The sequence below is a fragment of the Ursus americanus genome, chromosome 23, assembly GCF_024610735.1.
Source record: "Ursus americanus isolate L20-20 chromosome 23, mUrsAme1.1.p, whole genome shotgun sequence".
In the NCBI taxonomy this organism is placed as follows: domain Eukaryota; kingdom Metazoa; phylum Chordata; class Mammalia; order Carnivora; family Ursidae; genus Ursus; species Ursus americanus.
The window spans coordinates 19,659,832-19,678,685 of NC_142149.1; the positions used below are offsets into that span (position 1 = coordinate 19,659,832).

The 18,854-nt window shown below is 45.1% G+C and overlaps 1 protein-coding gene across 3 annotated transcripts in view; it reads left to right on the forward strand.

The window, feature by feature from the left end:
• The first annotated feature begins 1,637 nt into the window (after nt 1–1,637).
• DNAJC7 (DnaJ heat shock protein family (Hsp40) member C7) overlaps nt 1,638–18,854 on the forward strand; it is a 28,356-nt gene continuing 11,139 nt past the window's right edge. Inside the window, exons 1-6 of one of the 3 annotated variants that reach the window (XM_087854387.1) lie at nt 1,670–1,790; nt 10,176–10,214; nt 13,412–13,500; nt 14,218–14,342; nt 14,723–14,836; nt 15,499–15,573. In XM_087854387.1, the coding sequence (XP_087710513.1) occupies nt 1,714–1,790; nt 10,176–10,214; nt 13,412–13,500; nt 14,218–14,342; nt 14,723–14,836; nt 15,499–15,573 (519 nt within the window). In that variant the 5' untranslated portion in view covers nt 1,670–1,713. The other 2 variants (XM_045781558.2, XM_087854388.1) reach the window with 2 other exon arrangements.

The window sequence follows — 18,854 nt, forward strand, 5'->3', positions numbered from 1 at the left end:
GGTCAACTTAAATATGTTATGTCTCCAGGATTTGTGAAACACCCAAGTGATCCAGTAGATAGTTGGATATGGAGATCTAGAACTCACAACTGAGAAGTCTAGGTTGGAGGTATCAACGGAGTTCAGCGTCATTTACAGCTAAAATTAAAGCTATGAGAGTAAATGAGTTGGCTTAGATGCAAAGAACACAGTGGGAAGACAGTCTAAAGACAGGTTAGCTTCCTGCAGTAGACGGTAGACAGCGAGCCATTAGCAGGCAGGGCAGGTGGTCTGTGAGTCTGTGCCCTCCCAACCTAGCACAAAGTAGGCACTTTGGAGAGGCTAGTGAATGATTGGCTGGATGAATGACTTCTCTCTTCCCACCCACTGAGACTCTCCCATCCTTCCCTACCCAGTGGTGGGTGTGGTTTCTGCTCCCTTAGCACTGTGATTGGCAGGACCTTGCAAGAAGCCTACTGAGAATGGAGCATACAATGGAAGAATGGAGGAAAGGAGTCCAGCCTTTTTAAATTCACTTGCCCCCTTATTTTAGTTCCTCTTAACTCTAAAAAAAAATTTTTTTTTAAGATTTTATTTATTTGACAGAGAGCGTGACAGCCAGTGAGAGAGGGAACACAAGCAGGGGAGTGGGAGAGGAAGCAGGCTCCTAGCGGAGCAGGGAGCCCAATGCGGGGCTCAATCCCAGGGCTCTGGGATCACGCCCTGAGCCGAAGACAGAGGCTTAACGACTGAGCCACCCAGGAGCCCTTAACTCTAAAATTTTAACCTCAAACTCACCCAATTTAACCTCAGAAAACTCCAGTTTAATTCATACCCACAAATACTATCGGTTTGGGTGAGCGAGTTACTACAAAGATGATTGGGCTGTGTTCTTGCCCTGAGTTCCCAGTTCAGACTGCATTCGGCAAGGCAAGCGTGCTGAGCAGGGTGTTTCTATAAAGGGTGAGAGTACTGGGGACACTACGGAGCAGGGACCTCACCCTGCAAGCTGCCTTATAAACTCTAGGGCAGGGTCTGGGGCGCCGTGCCACCCTCCCTAGGCTTAATGCTGAGATGGCACTCCCAGGCAGCTGACATGAAAGCAGCCTCATAAAAGGATCAGCGTCATTAGGGTGATGAACCAGTTGCTGCTTGGAGATCCAGAGGGGATGAAAGGCGCGGGGTGAAGACGCCCTGCGTTCTCCTGGCTTGGTTGGGCAGGGCTTCCAAGGGCCGATGAAAGCTGGAGGAACTGGGCTCAAAGTGTCTTCTTGCCTTTCCCGGGAGGAAGCTGTGGACAGGTCGGGAAGGTAGTAGTGGGGGATCTTTTCCTCCGGAGTCCTGGGTCATCGAGCCCTCGACCCAACTCGACTCTCCTGAACCTTACTGGAGACTCTCTAGGATTGGAAGTTGCTATGGCAACGAAGCTCTCAGCATACTGAGGACAACTCAGGCCTAGAGAGGCGTCACCCTCTTGTAACCCCCCACTTCGGACCCGCGGATAAAGTGGCGCCCCCTACGCACAGGAACCGTCCCTGGGCCCCCGCCCCGGCGCGGAGACCACCGTGGACCTCCGGGGGCGGGAGGCCGCTCTGGCCCCAAGAGGAGCCTCTCGCTGGTAGACGGGCCCGAGGGAGCCTCTCTGGGCGCAGCGCCGCTGAGCTGCTCGATGCTCCAGCCGGAAGTGCTCTTCACCGCCTGCCTCCCACCCGCCTCTCTGGTCCCGGCGGTAAGATGGCGGCTGCCGCGGAGTGCGATGTGGTAATGGCGGCGACCGAGCCAGAGCTGCACGACGACGAGGAAGCGAAGAGGTAGCCGGGTAGTGGGGGAGTGGAAGGGGTGAGCTTCAGCTCCGTGACCCCGGGAAACCCGTCCCTGCCATGATGCAGCCCCTGTTGAGGCGATGCCCCGCCCTCCGCGACCCCCCCAACTGATATAAGTCCGGATAGACCCCCTGAAGGGGCGCTCCCGGAGGTCGGCCCTCCCCTCCTGCTTCCGCCTGGCTGGGAAGCGGAGGCACAGCCTCCGTTCTTCGGCCAGGAGGAACGTCGCTCTTATTGTAGAGGCCGGGTCTCTGAGGGGATTTCAGAGGTCTGTTGTGGGGTGGGGGAGGCTGCGCGGCGACGATAACGACGATAACGACATCGCCCCCGTCCCCCCCTTCTCTTGTTAACTTCTATGCATTGTTGTCTATCAGCACTTTGCATCTACAAAGCCCTTGTTCTCCTTGCCCCCTGTTCTCCTCACCCCCGTTGCTCAGTAACGTACCCCCAGTGACCACTAGCCTGGGTCCGAGTGTGTCTCCATTATTGACCTGGCGCCCCTTCTCCGTACCCCAGAAGTCGGAGATGAGGAAGAAAGAAGGAAGAGTGAGGGCCCTGTCTCATGCTCTACACGTCAAACTCCTGCCCCTCCGTCCTTCCGGAGGAAGATCCTCATTCTTCCCAGTACTGTTCTTTCTTAAGTTAAGCAGAGAGGAAGGCAGCTGCTTGGGCGCTGTTGGCACTGTTGGGCGGCCGCAGTGGCTCGAGATTGCCAGTCTGGACTAGCCAAGGGAGCTGCTGAGTGAGTGGTTTTCGAGAACACTCTGGATTCTGGCTACAGCTAAGGCAGGTTATTGGAAGTGGGTTGGAACACAGTTGTGGGTAGTCATACTTGTGCTGATCCTGAAGGAGAATTAAGGAAAAAGTTCTGGAAGCCCGGAGCACTTTCCTTATCAACTGCAGATTAATTGGCTACAGTTCCCTCAGTCTCCTTCCCTCATCTTTCATATCTTTGTTCTAAACCCTGTATGGCTTCAGTCTGCCTTTCATGAGATCTGAAACCAGGATTCTGAGAATTTTTTTTACTATCCAAGTTAGAAATACAGGAGGTACTCACTATGGCAGAATGAATAGCTATCAAGCTTCAGGGTAGTTCACTGCAGCCTGTGTCCCAAGATCTGTTGAGAACAGAGAGGCTTGACAAAGTGTGTAGTGAGTACCCGGAATAATAGAGACGGCAGGATACCAGAGTCTAGTCACTGTTCTTAGTTTTGAGTTTTCACATACCTAGTGCTTCTCAGGTATTTGGGATTAAGCATCATTAAGGAACTGCAAAATGGGAAACACACCTCCCACACCCCTAACCCCAAACAGACAGAGCTTATATTAATTACAAGGATTTACTTGGTATTGTAAAGAGTTCAGTGGGGTTTTTTTGTGTGTGCCATAAATAGGGACTTGGGCTCTATGTAGTAATTTGAAAAAACCTTCTCCCGCTTAGTTTGTCCCTAATTGGGGTTTTACTTCAAAGCCCTCTATCTATAGCAGGTCCCTCTTTAAACAAACAAACAAAGAAACACGGCCTCATAAAATTATAGTAAATGAACCTGAAGATATATTAAGAAATGCAAAATAGGTGATGCTGTAACATGATCACATGACACAAAAACGTAATATTTGGTAGCAGTGCAGCAGAATGAGGAGGGAGGGGTGTTGACTTGGGTTAACTGCCTTATTTCGTGGAATTTAAGATGTCATTGATTGTAAAATGCACAGTTGTTTTATCTACCGCTGAGAAAAAATACTGTAAATTTAACTGTGAAAAAATACATCGTTGCTAAATAGACTTATACGTAATACATATTTATATAGATCTCTTTTAGTTAAAATAAAACAGATACTGATATATCACTTATGTGAGCAAATCAAAAGGAAAATATAGTGAAATAAACAAAATCAGTTTGACTTTCTGCCGTATAAGTCATCCTTAGGAGAGTAAACGCTGGGCTCTGTTAGTAAGAAAAAAACCTTGTTTATGTATGGTTTTCCAATGCTGAAAATGCGGTGATGATGTAGAAGTTTTGGAGGAAGGTGGTTTTACATTTTTCATGTATTCTGTAATCCTGTGTAGCCATAGCAGAGGGCAGGGATAGGGACATCCCTTCAGATGCCCTTTAGTCATTTGGCCAAGTTTGTGTCTTTTGTTACAGTCCTACTACCAGTTCACTTGGGGACATGGGAGTTAATGGGTCTCTTGGGTTGTTTTTGTGAAGTCCAGCAAGGAGTCCTTCCTTCCTTGCGTCTTGGCTCAAGGGCATGCTGCTGCTACTAAATTGTTACAGTCCCACGGGGGTGGGGGGGCAAAGTGAGAAGAGCTTTCAAGACGCGGGGCCTCATGGTTGCAGCATTTTAAATGGCTGCATGTTTTATTTCATTAGCTTTAGTGTCTCTAAAGAGAAAAGAATGGACTTTTTTTTTTTTTTTTTTTGCCTGTCACTCTGACAAAGTTCTTTTTCCCCCATAGCAGCTGAGAGGCTAAAATAAAAGATGTATTAGTTGGCACTCCAAAATAGATCAGGGTTCTGAACGTGAAGATTATTTATTTCTCTTTGCCCACCAGAACAGAAAAAGCTGCTTGGGGAGCCAGAGAGCTAAATTTCAGAGGTTTTACAATTCAGCTAATTTAATTTAATTTAATTTCAGGCCTCACTTTCCTGGGAAGTTGCTGATTGCTGTATCTGATATGTGAATACCTGTCTCCAGCGAAGGCTCTCTGGTCACCTTTCCTGGGGTGGGGAAGTGTCTGTAGGTAGTCTTTATTATGGTAAAATCGAAGGATTTCGAGTTCCTCATCAATAGAGGAAACACTTCTGTGTCTCAGCATGTATCCGGTGTGACTGAACAATAGGGCCTAAAGGAACCAATGGAAGCGTAGGTTTAGGAAGTAGAACATCTTTATCTGATTCCTTGATCTGATGATCTCTGTATCTGTTTTCACGGGGGACTCAAGCAAGAACACTAGATCCTTTCTCAGTATCCAGGTGTAGTAAACTCTGTAGAGTTTGCTTTTTGTTTCTCTATTCATATCGGTGGTGGGAAGCACCGAACCCTGAATCCATATCTCAGGGTCTGCTGCCGTTGCTGTTGATTTACTACAACTTCCTGGGACATTTTGAAGTTCATGGCCATAACCGGAAGAGCTTGTGCGGATGCCTTCCCCGGCTCTTCTTCCTCTGTTTTAAATTCTTAGGTATTTGTCTCTCTAAACTTTCTCTTGAAGTTCCAGGGTAGACAGCTAGACATTTCAGTAAGCCCACAAGCTGAATGGGATATTATCTTTGACCTTAAATTCACATCAGTGAAAACACTGCTTTCAGCCTTCATTTTCATTTTGATATAGTTGAAGTGTGGGGTCAGAGGTGAAGAAATGGGAGATGGGACAAATAAGTCATGGTTAAGGATAAAGCTGGGAATACAGAATCCTGAACACCAGGATTGAATTTGGTTAGTTACTTGATTAATTGAACCTGATATTAGCAAGTAGCAAGATTGTTAAATCAGGGGTGCCTGGCTGGCTCAGTCGATAGAGCATACACCCTTGATCTTGGGGTTGTGAGTTCAAGCCCCACGTTGGGTGTAGAGATTACTTAAAAATCTTTTAAATAATTATAACTGGAGTTAAGGTACAGAGGAAGGGTCTCTCTGTCCTTGCTGCTTTAATTCAGGTCCACATACTAACCAGAACCAGAAACCAAATTGAGCCAAGTTGAATGGCAGTTGCTCTAGTGTCTAGTCCATTCCCAACGACCAGAAATCTGATTGGCTTAAAACCCAGGCTTATTGAACATTCCGGCCAATCAGGAATTAGTGTAGTCATTGAAGCTACTATTTTAAAAGTTTTTAAAAGCTGAGTACTGGGCACTTGCCTTTGCTTTTCTTCTCTAGGACTTTAGAAGATTGGAGAACAATGGTCAGCGGCTGCCTAGGTGCCTTGTGGTCTGATGCACAGTCCCTCTGAGAGCCCATTTCTCCCTTACTCCACTAATGTTTGGTCCCTTTTCTCCAGTGCTGAGTGATGTGGAAGTTACTTAGAGGTCGTTCCAGGTATTCTTTTAAACTGTCTGAATTTCAGCAGTAAGAGCAGGATTCATGACACAAGTTATCCCACTATCTGTTCATTTTATTGGATTGACAATAGTTTTTCTTCCCCATCTAAATCAGAATAGCAGTTCCTGTGTTTTATCCACCATCGGCAGGGGTATGAGTGGTTGAGACTTTAGAGAATGAAAATATGAAGAGGAGTATTTGACTTTCAGAGTCTAATTCTGACCCCTAATCTATTGTCGTAGGACTTAAAGTTTTTGTGGGGAGGCCAGATTGTCAGATAAGCAAAGTGTTAACCATCTCTTCTGATTTTGTTACTAGGTTTTTGGGGAGGGTGTGTGAGGCAAGCAACATTTTCTCTAATTCTTGGGGAGTTTCTATCCTGAGAGTTCTTACTCTGGCAGTTTGCTCTGATAGTCAACCACCTGTTAAAGTAAGGAACCCAAGAGAACTTTATTTTTGTAAGAACTTTAGAAGCCACATACCAGTTGACAGTCTAGACTCCCCACTCTGGTTCCCACCTCCACCCCCACCTCCCCAAAAAACTCAGAAAGCAGCCTTTTTCTTAATTATAGTTCCTTAGTTCTAGATTTTTGTTGGGTGCTAATGTCCCGACGAGGGTAGTAGGAGATGTCACAGAATGGGGAACTAAGGGATAGAAAATGGTGGGTTTTGGGGTATGTTATGAAAGCAAGCCTCTGGCTGTTGCTAAAAGGCCAGTGACTTATGTCCTCAGAGTGGCTTCTGAGAAGCTTGTTGCTCAGAATCAGCTTTATGGTTGGGTCTCCTTTCCCCTGGAGTAAAGCTTAGGTATACCAATGCCACAGATCATGACACCTCCCATTTAAGGAACTAGCATAAATTTATCGTGGTTGAGTCACCTGTTTTGTGTGAATATCTTTGTGTGTGCAATAATAGGATTTCTGTCTGGGTCGAGTGATGAGTTGGTTGCTTCCCCCCCCACTGAATATGACATCGCCAACTCCAGTGTGTTGCCTGGTGTCCTTCCCTACTCGAGCAGTAGAGAGTGCTACTGTGTTGTGTAGACTGTATCTGTGACTCCACATGGTCCTTTCTAGCTCTGCCCCTGTTGAGGCTCCCCCCCCCCCACCCCCCGAATGTCCAGAAAGAGAACAGTTTGAACTGGTACATTAATGAGTTTTCTTCATCTTCATCTCCTCCCCTCTTTTTGGGAGAAGGGTGGGTATTTTAATTGTGCTTTAAAGTGAAAGCAGAAGCTGTTTATTCTAAAGCAAATTGGGTAAAGGAAGCTGGGTAGCCCACTTTTATCACCCGGTAGCAGTTGGAGAGCCCTCTGTCTGTTTTCTTTGGACCGTTATGAAGCCTTTATTCACACCCAGCATGTGGCACCTTGCATTCAGCAAGCACTAAATCCGTGGAGTTGCTCCACCTACCTGTATAAAACTTGTCATTTCTTCCCTAGACTAGTTAGAAAAGAACGAGTAGTATGCATTTCGTAAGATGGAATAAAAGGCTCCCAGGCTTCTTTGACTTCATTCTCTCATGGAGGCCAGAGGGAGTACAACATGAAACAGGCCCTGTGACATGCCTTTGGGGACAAGAGGTCTTGGACTGTGGGAAGGAGGGAGGAATTTACTCTGAGACTGGCCAAGATCCCGTAAATTCTAAAGGGTGGAGGATGTTTCTAGATCAACAGACAACTAGTAAACTTGGCTGAATAAAAGAAATGGGTGCACCAGTCATAGAGTGAAGGCGACATTTTGGAAGTAGTAAGTATAGTAAGAATGCATAAAGGATATTTGACTCAGGGGCAGTATAAATTTTTATTGTTAATAGGTATCTTCTTCCGAGATTCTTCCTGCCAGTAAAGTAGTCTCCAGAAGCAGAGGCCCTGAAACACTCCTTTGCTCTAACAAAAGAAATCATCTTGTCCTGAGTTGTATTTTTATTTTTTTTATTTTATTTTTTTAAAGATTTTATTTATTTATTAGACAGAGATAGAGACAGCTAGCGAGAGAGGGAACACAAGCAGGGGGAGTGGGAGAGGAAGAAGCAGGCTCATAGCAGAGGAGCCTGATGTGGGGCTCGATCCCACAACGCGGGGATCACGCCCTGAGCCGAAGGCAGACGCTCAACCACTGTGCCACCCAGGCGCCCCCTGAGTTGTATTTTTAGCAGTTAGATTTTTCTTCCACATCAGGAGTAGCCGAATACATCAAGAAAATGCACAAAAAGAAGAAAAAAGAAGCTCTCATTCAAGCTTCTCCATCTCTTTTGATTTAAAATATTATTAATGGCTATTAGAAGAGCTGAACTTTATGAAAAATATATTACTCTACCCAAATACTTGAAATAAGTAAAAGCAGTCAGGTATGTTTTTGTCATACAAAAATCTAATCCACATTTCCTAGGTTGCAAATGTTATGGAATAGTGAACTGTGCTAGTCTTTTTCTTTTTTCTTTCTTTTTTTTTTTAAAATTTACTTATTTGATAGCACAAGCAGTGGGGAGCAGCAGGCAGAGGGAGAGGGAGAAGCAGGCTCCCCCACAGAGCAGGGAACTCAGTGCAGTGGCTCCATCCCAGGACCCTGGGACCATGACTTGAGCCAAAGGCAGACACTTAACTGACTGAGCCACCCAGGCACCCACTAGCCTTTATTTTTATGCACAGATAAACTAAATCTTAAACTGATACTGTACGATTACTGAAGCATCTCATTCCTATTTAATAATTCACAAATACATGAAATGTGAAGCATTTCCAAAGAGAACTCAGTCATATTGAGGGCGTTTTAAAAACTGCCACCCAGGGGGCGCCTGGGTGGCTCAGTCATAAAGCGTCTGCCTTCGGCTCAGGGGGTTCTGGGATCGAGCCCCGCATCGGGCTCCTCCGCTGGGAGCCTGCTTCTTCCTCTCCCACTCCCCCTGTTTGTGTTCCGTCTCTCGCTGGCTGTCTCTCTCTCAAATAAATAAATAAAATCTTAAAAAAAAAAAACACACAAAAAACTTGCCACCCAGTGAATCCTGCATTAATGAAAGCTCAGAATAAAATTCCCTTTCATTGCTAAGAGATAGACTGGTTGGCTTAAGGCGAAGATCTTGCTTTACCATTCAACTTGGAAGTATTTAGAGAGAAAATGGAGATTTTTATAGGGCATCTAATTTGGGTCACGTCGCAACGTGAACTGTGGTGTTCTGATGTATGTTTAATTTAGCTGAGCTGTAAATGTGCAGAGTTGACTGGTGATCATCAGCCCAAGTTGTCTGAATTGATCACATGATGCTGAGCCCTGCTAAGACCTGTGTGATACCAAATGATTCCCTTGGCACTGTTCGTTGGAGTAATGAGCATCCGTGATGAATGAGTGCTGCGTTGGGGGAGAGAGAGTGTAACTGTGTGATCAGAGGATACACAGATCTTTAACGTGTAATGTAGAAGAGCAGGTGTCCGGTTGCAGTTTTCTGATTGATGAAGTTATTTCCAAAAAATAAATACATTTTAAAATAGCAAAGCAGACCAAGAGTGGAATGTAGTCTCCTTACCTGTATCTGTCGGAGGGAAGGCCGCCCAGGCCCTCCAGCACTGATCCTGTTGTGGTGGACCCTCCCCCAGACCTCCAAAGAGGATAGAAGTCTTTGAAAATCTTTCAGTAGCTCTTTTCACAGGAGTTTGTTGCTCACTGTTAAAAGGACTGGTTTGGTGGAGGGTAGAGTCTTTCCCAGCATCTCCTGGAGAGTCAGGGGTAAAGCTTATTCTGCTTAGAGATTGGATGGGAAACTAGATAAATTATTTTTAATCTAAAAACCTTGACGTTGGTTAACAGGGTCTGGTGGGGAAAAAAACCTGGGACTGTTAGAGTTAGGCAGCCTGTGTGCGGCTGCCTTGGGTACCTCACTGGCTCTTCCTCTGTTGAAGGGCTTGTGATAGTATCGCCATAACCCTTCAAGAGGCCCAGACCTTCCGTAGGAATGCCTTTGAGAATCTGAAAAAGCACTAGAGACGTAGTGTAGCTATTTATAGCTCCAGCAGGTCAGTCATGGCCATGTCTATATTTTGATGTGGTATTATATTTCAGGGTTTAGTCTGAATTTTATTTTGTAGCCCTAGAAAATAACCCGTAGTGTAATTTAGTCCCTTTTGGACTCCTTTCCTCTTTTTGGTTGGTCCAAGTGGACCTAATTAATTCCAGTCCTTCCTTTCTCAGTGCTGATGTGTTTTGGCAGGTACGTGTTGTAACCTCACTTGGTTATCAAATCAGTTGACCCTGGCGGTGAGTGGAGTGACAGATACCAGCGCCAGACTGCCCTCAATTCCGGTGTTAACCAGCTCTTCTCCTTCTTTTCCAGTCCCACGCCTCTGACATCTCATCCTTCAGTCCCTTTGCTGTAAGGGCAACTTGAACAAGCTTCAGCCCTTTCTCAGACTCCCAGGGCAGGACTTGAATGGATTTGACCCTGGAATTGTTCCTGACGCAGCCTTGTTCAGTTCTTGCTGCTGCCATGCTGGATTCCAAAGATCCGCTTTTTCCTCGGCTGGTCTCACAGGGTCAGGCCCATTGGTTAAAGCTTGTCGCGTGTTTGGTGGGGAGGTTCAAATGAAGGAGGGACTCCACTTTGGGAGTTGGACCTGGAGGCAAAAAATAAGCATTCAGCGTAAAAGCACTAAGTGCCCATTGTTTAGGCAGCTGTTAATCAACCATGTTTCTATGAAAATAAGTCCTTTTCATGAGGCAGTTGTGTGGGAATAGCTAATTCTGGCCTGATGCTGTGCAGTGTGAGGTTAAAAACATGGTAACTTGTCACAACACAATTCTTCTTGTTCTTTCTGCTGTGGGCTGACTCTACATTACTCGCTTTGTTTGCTCTAGAATGGAATCTACTCACCATTTACTAAAATGAAATGCATTTCTTGGGGGAAGCAAAGTCCAGTTCACTAGGTCTTCCGTCTTAAAGAGAAAGGAGCCCTGCTGTCTGTGCGACTGATTGTTAGGAATGCCATTTAGCTTGTTTAAATCCAGATTGTCGTTCTGGAGTTGGATTTTATATGCTGGGGCTATTTTAGGTCTTAGTTTGAAGAAATTCATGTTCATTGCCCATGTCTTATTCCTAGCAGGACAGATTAATTTTTAAAGTCTTAAGCACTAGATAGAGACGTGCATTGGAGAGAAAGCTCAGCATAGTAGACAGTGCACAGGCTTTGGAATGTGACAGGTGTGGCTTGACATCCTGACGGTGGGCCAGTTTTTAATCTCTACCCCTTATTTTACTCCTCTGAGAAATGGGAATAATGAAACACCTGGTAGGAAGATAATGCATGGAAAGTACCTGGCTTCAGTAATTATTTCTGACTTTCCACAGAAAGCATCGGTTGTGTTTTTATAGAAGCTGGTGGTGAAGCCCCTCACCTCCACGGAAGTTGGTGTTTTAGTAAAGAAAGGGCACCTTTCTGTAGCTCTACAGATCGCTTCACCTTTGATTAACAGGCTTTCTACTGCTAATATGGTGTCTGTCCAAGTGCCTGGATACCCTTGGTTTTCCTCAAGGATTTGTGTATTCTTAGCCACTAGCCAACCGCAGAGAAAACCAGATCTTCTCAGGTGCATTGTGGGCCCAATGTTTCTTTTGAATTTACCACTCCATTTCTTTTTTTTTTTTTTAAAGATTTTATTTATTTATTCGACAGAGATAGAGACAGCCAGCGAGAGAGGGAACACAAGCAGGGGGAGTGGGAGAGGAAGAAGCAGGCTCATAGCGGAGGAGCCTGATGTGGGGCTCGATCCCAGAACGCTGGGATCACGCCCTGAGCCGAAGGCAGACGCTTAACCGCTGTGCCACCCAGGCGCCCCTACCACTCCATTTCTTCACGGCTGTTTGACTTCTGACATCCAGTGTTGGAAAGCCCTTTCTTCAGATCTCTTGGCATGTCTGCTCTGAAAGGATAGGCTCCTCATAGTTTTTATAGTGCCTTGCTTAATTTAGAGTTAAAGTATGGTGTACACCATGTAGAAAGATTGCAGTTGGTCCTATAAATCTTGCAGTTGGGGGATCCTTCTTGAGGACTTCTAATAGCAGATGTTCTCTTTATAGCATTATACCAGTTGGTGTAAATTACTCAGGCAGATTTGTGTCCATCACAGTTCAGATCTGTCAGCATTTATAGATCATTGCCATTTTCCTTCTCCTTTCTTCTAGCAGCCTTTTCATGTTAGTAGGGCTTGCCAGGACAGTGCTGGAGAAGAATGGAAAGGGAGATCGCCTAAATAAAAGGAGGGCGGCTTTACCACTTTGTAGTTTAAAATACGTAAGTAAATAAATCACAAATCTTCTCAGTGCTGATGTCCATAGAATCAAGCTGTGAGCTCCCATACCATCACCATGTTAAGAATTAGGTACTTTTGTCCTTACTTCCCTTGAACTAGATTCTTTTTTGGATATGTAGAGGACAGAAAAAGAAACAAAGATTCTTCCTTATAACAAAAATGCTCAGATATTTAGTTATGTTACAGGAATCAGTTGGGTAAAGAATTATCTTTGTCACTCAAAGTGGTGATTGGAATGATTTGGGGTATCTTTGGTAGAGGTTACTAGTTCTTTTAAGACATTGTTGGTCATGTCTTATTCAATTCTAGTTCCTTTATCTGGCATATAATTCTCCTTACATAACATTGTTCCTTTCGGAAAGTACAATTTGTCTAATGGCACAGCTTCAAAAATGGATCTTGGAGTAGGGCAGGAATTCTGATATTAGCCACTTGGTGGTTATACAGGGTACTATAGGAACGATAGAGGGGGCAGTAAGTACCCACGTAGATGGGATAGGCAGAGAGAACATCAGTAGATGGGTACTCAGCATGGCACTGGCAGGCTGCTATACCTCAGACGTCCCTGTTATCTAAGTTCTTGGTCTCTGCTGTCACTCAACTCCGTCCTCCATCTTAAACAACAATATGCTATGCTTTTAACTCCTTTGCCACCTGCTTTTGCTCTGCTTGTCCTGTTAGTGACAAATGCATGAGCCAGTCGAGTTTCAAGAGAATAAATCATTAGAACTCTAAGGATGTGACCCATTTCACATTTAGGAATCATTGCCCCTGAATGGAGTGATGTCTAACTGATTTTTTATGTTTGCTGAAGAGGCAGCAGCTGTGACGCAGTGGAAAGGAAATAAATATAAAAATTCAGGGGCACCTGGCTGGCTCTGATGGAGGAACACGCAACTCTTGATCTCGGGGTCATGAGTTGAGCCCCATGTTGGATGTAGAGATTACTTAATGAATAAATAAGTAAACTTAAAAAATTTCAGTCTCTGTGAGAGGGTGTCAAAATTTGCTTGTTGTGTGGGATATGACCATAGACAGGAATAGCGAGGAAGGTCAGGCAACATGAGAGAGGTTTTCTTGATTTAGTTTGAATGTATCTAAGTGACCAAAAAATAGCATTGAACAAATCTAGAAATTCCTTCAAGTACATCGCACTGACTTTCAGCTCAATATGCCCGGGGCTCTAGACCAGAGATCGCTCCCGTGAGATTACAGAGGTTATTCCCTGGGTCTAACACGCTGGTCTTTCTCTTTCCTTTTCAGGGAAGCAGAGTCTTTCAAGGAACAAGGAAACGCATACTATGCCAAGAAAGATTACAATGAAGCTTATAACTATTATACAAAAGCCATAGGTGAGAAGGACCTGCTGCTTATGTTGGAAGATAAATTTGCTAAATATAAATACTATGATAAGTAACGCCTCTTGGAAAAGTAGCCTTTGGCTTAGCGGGTTCATAACTTAACTGTGCGAACTCTTTTGGACTTAATTGGCTTACGAGGGATGGCTTATAAATGGGTAGTTCTTCGTTTGACAAAGGCAATTCCAGAAATTCTAGATATGGCAAAAAGATAACCCCCTAAATGCACCTCAGCCATCTCCAGTTCATTTAACCATGTTAGAAAATGGCTCTTGTAGATATTAATTATCAAGTCTTAACTTCGTGCTCCAGCTGCCAGCATGTTTGAATCCCGTGTCGGCATGTTTCTCACCTAACTTGCTTACAGGCTCCCCACCCCTGATTCAACAAATGCAAATTCATTTTCCTCTCTTATTATATATAATGCAATTCATTCAGGAGGTGAATATGCTGACCCCTTCCCTTGAAAGGGCAGTCAGCGCACTTTAAAGCTGTTACATTTAAGTGACTTTTATGTTTTAATTGGTCATACCATTGCTGCTGTCTGTTTGCACAGGTAGTCAAAAATGTGGCCATGGCCTTAGAGAGAATGTCAGCATTCCTATTACAATTTGATTACCTTGATGTAGTTCTGCGGGGAGATGGCCCCTGAGTTTTTGAAGCAGTGCCCCGTGCTAGGCTTTATTTTACTTTCTTCCACCCTCCCTGTAGATATGTGTCCTAAGAATGCTAGCTATTACGGGAATCGAGCAGCCACTTTGATGATGCTTGGAAAGTTCCGGGAAGCTCTTGGAGACGCACAGCAGTCAGTGAGGCTGGATGACAGTTTCGTCCGGGTACGTAATGCGGCCATTTGGGGGGGACCAGTTGCTGCCGTTGAGTTCCTCTAGCCCAAGGCTTCTCAGCCTTGGACACTGTAGACATTTGGGACCAGGTAATTCTTTGTTGTGGGGGCTGTCCTGTGCGTTGTGTGGTGTTTAGCAGCATCTCTTTCATCGGTAGGTGTAGGTAGCACCCCTTCCTCCCTGGCTGAGCGCCAGACATGTCTCCAACATGGCTAACCGTCCCCTGGAGGGTGGACTCTCCCCTGGGTGAGAACCACTGCTCTGGCCACTTTCATCCCGTGTGGGCTTTGTGTGGGTGTTTGTTACCGCTGCTGATTGCTCTCTGCTTGGCCAGTCATGCTCCTTTTCTTCCCTCTTTGCATTTCTTCTAGGGCCATCTACGAGAGGGCAAATGCCACCTATCTCTAGGGAATGCCATGGCGGCGTGTCGTAGTTTCCAGAGAGCCCTAGAACTGGATCACAAAAACGCTCAGGCACAGCAGGAGGTACGGTTCTGGTGGTGTCCGCCTGGAAGGGGACGCTGTGGTATAGTGACCTGAAAGTCAGAACTGAGAGCTACAAAAAAAATAAATAAGAACTGAGACCTAGTCTCACTTCTGCCATCACCACACCTGGGTAACTGTAGGCAAGTCTCATGGCCTGTCCGAGCCTCAGTTTCTTACTTGTAGACAGAGTTGTGAATATGATTTATAGCTTTAGAAGTCTGTGAAATGGAGGGTTTCTGAGATGGCCGAGGAGCGGGCAGATGCTGCAAGGGACTGGTTTGAGTGCAGTTAAAGAACTTGGGTAAATTCAAATCCTGACTACATCAGTAGCAGCTAAAATGTGTTTCAGTTCCATTTCCATATATACCCCGTTTACCCCTGGATGTGTTTTAGTGAGAGTCTAGAAACTTCTACTCAACCTCTGACGATGCCGTGCCTTTAATTTATGTCTATCAGGCACATCTCTGGTATCCTGCCTTGAGGTGGCAGATAGGGCGTTAGCCGGCCTGTTAGGGGTCTGGGCTGTATCTTCACGAACCTGATTAGTGAGAAGTCTGTGGTTCTGATTTTCTTGAACTCATAATTCATCAAAGCCTTGATTTTTGTGGTTGTTGAATCTACAACTTCATTAAAACTTTCCCTTATCTGATTTTCTGGTATAGTTCAAGAATGCTAATGCAGTCATAGAATATGAGAAAATAGCAGAAACGGATTTTGAGAAGCGCGATTTTCGAAAGGTAAAGTACAACTATGGGGAGATCTCATCTACCCTTTATCACAAGGCTGTGCGCACGTGTGTGTAATATGGTACAGAAGGGGTGTGGGGGTGTGTGTGTGTGTGTGTGTGTGTGTGTGTGTGTAGTACCACTTCAGTTTGGCTTTGCCTCTTTCCTTTCTTTTTTTTTTTTTTTTTTAAAGATTTTATTTATTTATTTGACAGAGAGACAGCCAGCGAGAGAGGGAACACAGCAGGGGGAGTGGGAGAGGAAGAAGCAGGCTCCCCGCGGAGGAGCCCGATGTGGGGCTCGATCCCAGAACGCCGGGATCACGCCCTGAGCCGAAGGCAGACGCTTAACCGCTGTGCCACCCAGGCGCCCCTCCTTTCTTTTTTTTTTTTTTTTTTTTTTAAAGACTATTTCTTTAAGAATAGGTTCACAGAAAAATTGAGAGGAAGGTACAGAGAGTTCTCATATCCCCCTGCCCCCACACTTGCATAGCCTCCCCCATTATCAACATTCCCCACCAGAGGCACTTTTTGTTTTTAAGATTTTATTTATTTACTTGAGAGAGCGTGCACCAGAGAGAGCGGGAGTAAGAGGGAGGGGCAGAGGGAGAAACAGACTCCCCCTGGGCAGGGAGCCCGATGTGGGACTTGAACCCAGGACCCTGGGATCATGAGCTGAGCTGAAGGCAGATGAAGGCAGATGCTTAACTGACTGAGCCACCCAGGCGCCCCCAGAGGCACATATGTTACAGTCACGTTTTTGACAGTTATGAATAGAGCTGCTATAAACATCTGTGTACAAGTTTTTGTGTGGACGTAAGTTTTCACCTCTTTTGGGCAAGTACCAAGAAGTGCAGTTGCTGGATCGTGTGGTAAAAGTATGTTAAGTTTTGCAAGAAACTACCAAAATGGCCGTACCATTTTTGCATTCCCGCCAGCAAGGAATGAGAATTCCTGTTACTCCCATCATCCCCAGCATCTAAAAATGTTTTTTGCCAACGTATTTACTTTCTTAATTATATTTGGCTTTATGATAAAAAGCAATGTGAGTTTACTTGAGTTTGTTCCTGCTTTTGATATAAGATAGTAGCCTAAAGGGGCGCCTGGGTAGCGCAGTCGTTAAAGCGTCTGCCTTCGGCTCAGGGCGTGATCCCGGCGTTCCGGGATCGAGTCCCACATCGGGCTCCTCTGCTGGGAGCCTGCTTCTTCCTCTCCCACTCCCCCTGCTTGTGTTCCCTCTCTCGCTGGCTGTCTCTCTGTCACATAAATAAATAAAATAAAATCTTTAAAAAAAAAAAAAAAAAAGATAGTAGCCTAAAAGTGCTGGGTCATAGAGGGAATACTAGTTGGAATTATTAGGTTGGGATAATCCATTTTAATTTGAATAATGAGAGCTAGCTTTAACTGCTGCTTTATGTGAACTAGATGCAGGTCTAAATAAAAAATAGAGGCTCTTTCGGGGGCACCTGGGTAGCGCAGTCGTTAAGCGTCTGCCTTCGGCTCAGGGCGTGATCTTGGCGTTCCGGGATCGAGTCCCACATCGGGCTCCTCCGCTGGGAGCCTGCTTCTTCCTCTCCCACTCCCCTGCTGTGTTCCCTCTCTCGCTGGCTGTCTCTCTGTCACATAAATAAATAAAATCTTAAAAAAAAAAAAAAATAGAGGCTCTTTTTAGATTTTTGACCAGTGTATGTAACCTGTCGTCACTTCCGTTTTGATGTTAGGCCTTTCTGTGAAAGCAGCTGCTCTCATTTATGGCGCTGTGATGGTCCATGAAAATTTACGCACCAGAGGGGTCGACCCTATCTGAAAACATGGGAAGGGTGTAAAAGTTCTAAATACCTTTCTAGGTCTTGTTTATAGTGGTTATGCCTCATCTGTGTAATTTCTAATTCTCTGCTTTAGACGATACTTGGAAGTAGCTTTCATTAGAGTTTCAAAAGGGAGGTGAATGGCCCCCTAAAAAGGTGAAAAACGTGGATTAGGGTCAGTTTTCAGGGTCACGTAAAAGAGGTTTGTATCATCCAAGGAACAGAGTTGTTACTCCACATGTGGGAATTTGCTCAGTGCTTTCTGTAGAATGTACTCAATTAACATTTGATAAAAGGGCACTGTTAAGAATTATTCTTAATTATTCTTAAGTCACAAACTGTGCAGGTCTTTTATTTGGTAATAAATATTTGATTAGCTTATGCAGAGTCCCGGCATTAACCTAGGAGCATCCCTCTTCTGTCCATTGGTTTTAATAACCACTGTCTTTGTACTGTGATTCATAAGTTTTTTGGGGGGGTGTGTGTGTGTTTGGAAAGCGATTCTGCCTTCTGTCATGTTTTCTGAGGTTTACATAGGCAAAAGCTTTGTCTCAAAAGGCAGTCTTTTGAGTTTCTTTTCTCTCTTGCCCACTGTGGAGCCAGAATCCCCAGTTTGTGACAGAATCCTCTGTTTGTGACATCCCAGCCCCCCCACTGTAGCTCATGGTGATGTCACAAATGAAGAATTATGATCCTGGCAGGGGAAACAGATGAACTTGGAAGAAACAAAGATCTTCTTTGCCTGCAGCTGTCCCTAGTCATGGGGAGTGGGGGGTGGGAAGTGAAGCACTGAGCCTTCAGCTGACACGCCACTGACCCGATGAGCAGAACCATCTCCACAGAGAACGTTGCGAAGGCAACAGGGTGTGGCTGCTTACATCTGACTGATCCCCCCCCCATTCTTTTTCTCTTTAAGGGGGGGAATTAGCACCATGACTCTACATGATACCTGAACTTTCATAGAATCCTTAGAACTTGTAGGATGGTAACCTGTGCCCTGAAGAGAATTCTCCCCACCACTGTTCTACGAACAGTGGAGCAGCCCTTGGTGTTTCCCTACTTCTGCGTATTTTCAAATTTAAATTTTTTTTTTTTTTAAAGATTTTATTTATTTGACAGAGACAGCCAGCGAGAGAGGGAACACAAGCAGGGGGAGTGGGAGAGGAAGAAGCAGGCTCATAGCGCAGGAGCCTGACGTGGGGCTCGATCCCATCACGCCAGGATCACGCCCTGAGCCGAAGGCAGACGCTTAACTGCTGTGCCACCCAGGCGCCCCTCAAATTTAAATTTTTGAGTAGGTGCTATTCATTGTTCAAAAGTTAGAAGTATTGGTGCGGGGGAGAAGCTGGAAGTATAAACAGATACTCAGTGATAGGTATTCCCCTAAACTTCTCTCTGCCTAGTTCTCACCCCCTAAAGTAATCTCTGGTCTTGTTTCTTCTGTTCCCCTCCAGTTTGGTTGCACATATATAAGCAGATAGAAATA